Source organism: Dendroctonus ponderosae, unplaced genomic scaffold (assembly GCF_020466585.1).
Source record: "Dendroctonus ponderosae isolate FM_Combo_2020 unplaced genomic scaffold, Dpon_F_20191213v2 Dpon_F_20191213_11, whole genome shotgun sequence".
In the NCBI taxonomy this organism is placed as follows: domain Eukaryota; kingdom Metazoa; phylum Arthropoda; class Insecta; order Coleoptera; family Curculionidae; genus Dendroctonus; species Dendroctonus ponderosae.
The window spans coordinates 5,216,489-5,223,917 of NW_026017213.1; the positions used below are offsets into that span (position 1 = coordinate 5,216,489).

Consider the following 7,429-nt stretch of genomic DNA (forward strand, 5'->3'; position numbering starts at 1 on the left):
GACTTTTCAATTCTCTATCCAACGATGCCAAAACAAATTCTGTGGCTCGAATGGTTCTTGAGAAACTTCGAATAAAGGCCATTTAGTTATCTCTGCAATGATGTAAAAACGAGCGTTCTTGCTCATTTTGCTTCCGAGAAACTTGCAAAACGGGACGGAAATCATGAAATTTTGCAATAATCTTGCGCCACCCTTACACAAAACGACGATCATTTTTCTAATTTGATAAACAACAGAAGACTATATTTTTTCTACATAACCCCCCCCTGATTTTACTTTTAATTTAATGTGGAGAAACTTAAATTTATCCCAGCGATGGTGAACTTTGGAAATTCATCGAAAAATCCCTGATCGCTTCTGCGATTCGAAACTTTCAGCGTGCATTAAGTGAAACCTTGGCCATTTAGCACAAGAATCGTTCACGCTTCAACTCATTTAATTTAATAGGAAATCATCCAAAGTCATCGAACAGTCTCTGAGTGTACGCCCTGTATATCCTCGTCTCAAAGATCTTGTAAATTCCATCTAAGACGGATCAATTATTACGTGTCAACTCAATATCGGAATCGAAAGGAATGCACAAGAAAGCCGACGAGAAAATGCGGTTATCGCCAAATATGTCGCCTTCATTCACTGGTCGCACTTAAAGCCGCTTGCATTTTAATTAGACGATACCTATTTAACGATAGACACACGATTAAATGTCAATATTATTCTTATTCTAGCTCCAGACCCTGTCTGGCTAATGTTTGAAAGAAGTGCATTTCACCCTCAACTACTCGACCATGTTTAATTGCTAAAAAAATATTTATTAACGGCTTAGTTGTTATTCTCCGCAGTGCCATCTTCAATGTGTATAGAAAATAAGCCTGTGTAACACTGTGCTGAGTTGCGCTATTGAGTCAACGAGTTATAACTCATCGGTTACTGAGTCGTTTTTTAAAGCTTTACGAGACCCGATACTGAAATTTGCACTTCATAAAAAAGTTAGCATTTTTTCTGATCAACCTTTTACTACTTTGTTCAAACAATAATCTTAATTACTTTCGGTAAAAAACCGATTACAATTATTTGGTTTTTGTGCCAAATTCGACGCTGGAAAGTGAAAAAAATAAAAATAATTTAGTCAGAACCAAAAAACCGCATTTTTTTAACAAGCTCTACAGTCTTGAGAGGAATGGAGGTGACGAGATTTCCAAATAATCTATATATATAAAATTCTCGTGTCACAGTTTTAGTTGCCATACTCCTCCGAAACGACTTGACCAATTTTGAAGAAATTTTGTATGTATATTCAGTAGGTCTGAGAATAGGTTGTTATCTATTTTTTATACCCCTAAGTGATATGATATGGGTGCTGCCATAAACCCCTATCTTTTAATAGCTATATTAGTAATATATTAGTAAAGTGGGCAAACCGCCCACTCGAGATGAAAAAAAAACAATACAACGTTTGCCGGGTCAGCTAGTCTGTTATAAAATTTCGCTTATTCTGTTCGTTTTTTGATGGAAAATTATTTGCTTTTTGTTCAAAATTCGACCTGGAAAAGGATTTGAAAACTGTTAAGAAAGCGACTAAGGATTCGAAATTTATTTCATTTTTTTGTTGTTGTTTGTCAGCAATTTTTCACCCCAGGAACATGTGAAAGGATTTTGTGCAGACTTTTTCAAAGACTAGGAGTGATGAATATTGTGGCTAACAATGTGACTTTGGTTGGTTGCAGGTTCCATCCAGAAGCGATGCAGCGAACCTGAGAAGAAGTCAGCGCCGCCCAGTCGAAATATATGGAGCTAAAAGAACCTGTGATAATGGACGTAAGCGACACATTCCGAACGGGTGACCAGGAGATGACCAAGACCGACTTCTTCGATTTCGTGGTGAATCCCGACTCGAACGACGCCCAATCGATCCAGCAGTTCAGCAAGCAGTTGCGAAACGTGAATGTTTTCCTGGGAAACGGCACGGAAGAGACCAGAGAGACGAACAACAACAACATGATCATAACCGACATCCCGACCACTACCTCAGATACCATCACCAATTTCGAAGCAGCCCTTTGGAACGAGAAGGACACGGTGAAGATCGAAACTGCCATTTTAGAAGACTTGAACAAATACTGTTGGACCAACGACGAAGTGAATGGTGTGGTGCAGATCAAGCAGCAGGGCGGCACCAGCAGCGGCAGCAGCAACAACAACAACAACAACAACACCGATGGGCAGATCTACACGACGCTGACGGTGCTGAACGGGCTGGAGCAGACGCCTACTTGGTACCGCCAGCCGTTGTCCATCAAGGAGGAGGACGTTTCCATGTCCAGTCCGACGGAAATGGAGCACCTGCAAGGCGGGCTGGACATCGACTCGATTCTGAGCATAATGCCCGGCCAGATCAGCGCCTTCAACAGTCCCTACACCGAAAACACCATGAGCCCCAACACTGATGGACTCATCAAGTCCGAAACGTACACCTACGAGGACAGCGGATTTGCCGACAACAAGGAGGAGCTGGCCAATTGCCTCATCATCAACACGCCGCTGCTGGAGGCGCATGACAATTTCAACAACAACAACAACAACGACTGGAAGCTGACGAACAACAACCAGCCGAATGGTTCTCCCGACTCGCTACTACGCAGTGCTTTGCAAGGTAAAGCATTCGTGCGTTACAATGGAGCTGTGAAAAGTAGTAAAGTAGCTGAAAACAACACGGAGCTGCGCCGATGCTTGTCAGCATCGCCCAAGACTGAGACGATCTTCGTGGCGAAAGACGAGCCCGACCACTTGACGACCATTGTAAGTGATATTGATGCGAATGGAAAGGTGGTGTTCAAAGAGCAAATAGGCGCAGCCGAGCCCTCTAGTACGCACAACGTCGACGACCTCCTACTCAGCCAACTGGACCATCCCTACTCGGAGGACTTCGAGAAACTGAAGCGAATAGCCAACGAAGTGGCTGAGTCAGTCAACCAGTACTGCATCGACACCTCCTCTTCGGATAACACCGTCCAGGCCAGCATCAGCTCGGACCAGATCGGGATCCTCTACAACATCACCTCCCCGATCCAGATCACCGCCCCAGTAGTGACCAGCTCCAAGCCGACCAAGAAGTACAAGAGGCTCAATAGCGGCTCCAAAGCCCAGGCGACCCTCCAGAGCGCCACATCGACCAGTAACGGCATCCGCAAGGAACGATCGCTCCATTATTGCAGCATCTGCTCAAAAGGCTTCAAAGACAAGTACTCGGTGAATGTTCACATTCGAACGCATACTGGCGAAAAGCCATTTGCGTGCAGCTTATGCGGGAAAACGTTTAGGCAGAAAGCGCATCTAGCGAAACATTACCAGACCCATATAGCGCAGAAGAATGCAGCTGCGGCTGGCAACGTTTCCTCCACCAAGAGTAAAACGAGGTAGCTTATGAAAGGGAAACTTTAGAAACTAGGAAAGGGTCTAGTTGGTGAATCTAACCCCTTAGTTTTCTGCTTTAGTAGTTCTCAAAGGTGGTTTCACTCCAGACGCAAACATTTCTACTCATAGAAAGCCGGAACTGTTGTGTTCCAACTCCTGAAGATGCGAAAGTCGCATCGTCCAGAGCAGATATAGCCGAGGTTGCCATGTTTTCTCTCATAACCTTTCTATTTCCCTAGTCCCTATATTAAAATCAATTTTCTTCTATGAATTTCTACAGTTTTTGGTGAGACCATGCGATTTTTTTGCGAAAACCACACAATTCCTTGCAAAACTCTGAACTTTTTGTGAAACAATAGGAAGGCTTTCTTTCCTCTGCTTCCATTTGATCTGAAAATAATTATTTTCAATAAAAATTTCTTTGAATGACTCAAACTAGGAACCTTCAGGCTTCACATCCACGCTTTACAAATCCTGAACTGGATTTTTTGCAAAATTCCGCAAAATCGTTATCGGTGGTTGCAAAATGAGTCTTTCGGCAATGCAAAAAGAGTTGCTGGCACGAAACAGCCCTTTCAGAATTCAGCCAGTTTCAAAATGTCCTCAAAATTGAAGAAAAATGGCACAACTCGGCAACTATTTGGACACGTGGGACTGACTTTTCTCAATCAAATGCAGCAGAGCTAAAGTCTTCACCTGCCTTAAATCCCCACCAATAAATTCCGCCATACAATTTTCCTTGATGATGACTCTGAATAGAAACTCTGAATAGAATAGAAACTCTGACTAAAAACCCCACAAATTGCTTCATACTGAACTCGTTCTTTTGAGAAAATTCCCGAAGATTTCTGATAATGGCTCAAAAATCGAAACTCTTTTGCGTTAAACTATTAAAACGTTTGACTATGCAATTCAAATTGCTTATTTGTCGTTTATTACACTTTTTTCAATCTTCCACGTATCTTACAGCCTTTCACACATGTACTGTTCACGCTCTAAGACACCCCTGAAAATGCAGGCCACTCGTGGTAGCGAAACGTCACGAAATATGACTTTTTTTCAGTTCTTTCGGGCTTTTAGTCGTGGAAAATAGTCACCAGTTTCCAACTAAACAACCGTTAGAAACTGGGAACATTTTTCAAAAAAACGCCTTCACTTTCATGGTCCTTCAAAATTACAAAACTTGCGTTTTTTGCTCAAATTTTCGAAAACTCTTGATGATGGTTCAAAAACCGAAACACTCGCTGGTTACGAAGGCTGTCAAGGCCTAGCAAAATTTTGCAATAAAATAAAAAAAAATTGACCCTAAAGAAGGGGATGCAAAAAAGCGGTGAAATGCAAGTTTCGGTGGCGTGAGACCAGTTTTTGCAAAAACCACAAAATTGTCAAAAATTCCTCGCAAAGCTCTAAACTTTTTGTGAAACAATAGGAAGGCTTTCTTTCCTCTGCTTCCATTTGATCTGAAAATAATTATTTTCAATCAAAAATTCTTTGAATGACTCAAACTAGGAACTTTCAGGCTTCACATCCACGCTTTACAAATCCTGAACTGGATTTTTTTGCAAAATTCTACAAAATCATCATCGGTGGTTGCAAAATGAGTCTTTCGGAAACCAATCAAATTGTTTATTTATCGCAATAAATCCATTTTTGAAGACTTGCTGGCACGAAACAGCCCTTTCAGAATTGAGCCAGTTTGAAAATGTCCTCAAAATTGAAGAAAAATGGCACAACTCGGCAACTATTTGGACACGTGGGACTGACTTTTCTCAATCAAATTCAGCAGAGCTAAAGTCTTACAAAAAACCAAACAGTAAAAATTACCAGTTTCAAAAAATTTCCTTGATGATGACTCTGAATAGAAACTTTCAGGTCTGACCTTATTCTCGCTCTACAAATCCTGAACTGGGGCTTAACAAACTTATTATTTATTTAAAACTAAAATACCTGATGGATTTCTCCAAATAGAAACTTTCAGAACGTGCCATCGGCCGTTCAAGCCCCACAAATTGCTTCATACTAAACTCGTTCTTTTGAGGAAATTCCCGAAGATTCCTGATGATGGCTCAAAAATCGAAACTCTTTTGCGTAAAAATGACTGACTATGCAAATCAAATTGCTTATTTGTCGTTTATTACACTTTTTTCAATCTTCCACGTATCTTACAGCCTTTCACACAAGTACTTTTCACGCCCTAAAACACCCCTGAAAATGCAGGCCACTCGTGGTAGCGAAACGTCACAAAATATGACTTTTTTTCAGTTCTTTCGGACTTTTAGTCGTGGAAAATAGTCACCAGTTTCCGACTAAACAACCGTTAGAAATTGGGAACATTTTTCAAAAAAACGCCTTCACTTTCATGGTCCTTCAAAATTACAAAACTTGCGTTTTTTGCTCAATTTTTCGAAAACTCTTGATGATGGTTCAAAAACCGAAACACTCGCTGGTTACGAAGGCTGTCAAGGCCTAGCAAAATTTTGCAATAAAATAAAAAAAAATTGACCCTAAAGAAGGGGATGCAAAAAAGCGGTGAAATGCAAGTTTCGGTGGCGTTCTCTTCAGGCTAAGCCCAGCTCATGAGAACTAGTAGGCTGGAAACTGGTCCCGGGGGTGCCTGAGATCAAAAATAAAATACAGTTCGTTGATTATTAAAGTGTTTGGTTCCGTAGGAGTGAGATTCACCAACTGGGACCCAAAATTGCGAACTAAAGCAATCAACTATCGCGAGATGATTGTGGTGAATTCGTGTTGCACATTCAAATATTCATGTAAAAATGCCGTTTTAAAGAATGCAGTCAGTGTACCTGCTACTGCAGGAGACATCCAAGAGTTTTGTCCTGTGGACAAGGATGTAATAATGCAGGAAATCTGTGAAATTTACTCCTCGATGTTTACGGTGCGATTAGCAAGACCGATGATACGGTGATTACAATTTCAAATTGATTATATGAAGAAGATGAAGATCTGGTTCCTACATGCTGCAAGCTACAAGCTAATTTTGTTATAATGTTATTTGTATAAATAATGTGCTGTGATGTTTAATTGTGAAATTAATTTAAAAAGGAGATGTAAGCTAGTGAAAATCTGCCTAAATTTTTTCTTGCCATTTCTGTATTATTATTTACGTTTTAGTTACGTTTATTATTTATTTTTGTCGTTTTTAGGGAGGCTCGTTTCCCGTACAGGATCTAGTTTAAGCATTACCTTCCTTTCCTAATACAAAGTATTAATTCCACCCTGTACGAGCTATAGTTAATCTACTGTATAAAAGGCAACGTATAAGAGACAACGAAATAAATGACAATAAAGTTTTTATTTTATTTTATATTTTATTGTAAAATAGGTTTGTAGTTAATATTTATACGAGATTCTTTAAGTTTTTGTACATAATGATAATTTTGTTATACAAAGTGAACTTGGGGCTTTGCTCGCTTTCAGAACGACTTTCTCTATTGAATTCACCCTTACATAATGATCTCATCAAATTATCCTAAAATCGTTCATTTTTCTTCGTCTTGAACAATTCACCTCCCAATCTAACGCGCTCTAAATGAATGAAGAAAAACGAATATTCTTGTTCTAAAAGCGACTTCGCCCTGGTCGATATATAAAGTTTACCTTCATTGTAGAGTGAAAACCGAACCTTTTTACCTTGAAATACTCACTATTTCATTAAGGCTGTTGCCACTATATTATGTATAAATAATATAGAACCGTCTGTTTGCGGTTTGCGGGGCTCACGAGCCTTTAAAGCCATTGTTTTGTACTTAACTGTATTTTATGGCCTTGTGTTATTAATTTTTTAAAATGTTTATCATCGACCTTTACTGTGGCGTTTTCCATTTATGTGAAGCCTGTTCCACAAGAAAGGCCATGGTTGAGAAGAACAATTACGCCCGATTAGCCGGGCTGTATTTTTGTTATTTTCTCCCATTTACGGCCTAACGAAAAATCTGTAGTTTATGATTTTGTACCTGAAACAGGTTCATAACTTCGACTTCTTCGGAAAAGTAAGATT

The 7,429-nt window shown here is 40.0% G+C and overlaps 1 protein-coding gene across 1 annotated transcript in view; it reads left to right on the top strand.

Annotated features, from left to right (window-relative positions):
- LOC109534245 (transcriptional regulator CRZ1) overlaps nt 1-6,731 on the top strand; it is a 43,468-nt gene extending 36,737 nt beyond the window's left edge. Inside the window, exon 2 of the mRNA XM_019899841.2 lies at nt 1,725-6,731. Coding sequence (XP_019755400.2) covers nt 1,786-3,417 — 1,632 coding nt within the window. The 5' untranslated portion in view covers nt 1,725-1,785 and the 3' untranslated portion in view covers nt 3,418-6,731. The remainder of the gene's footprint in view (nt 1-1,724) is intronic.
- The last annotated feature ends 698 nt before the right edge of the window (nt 6,732-7,429 follow it).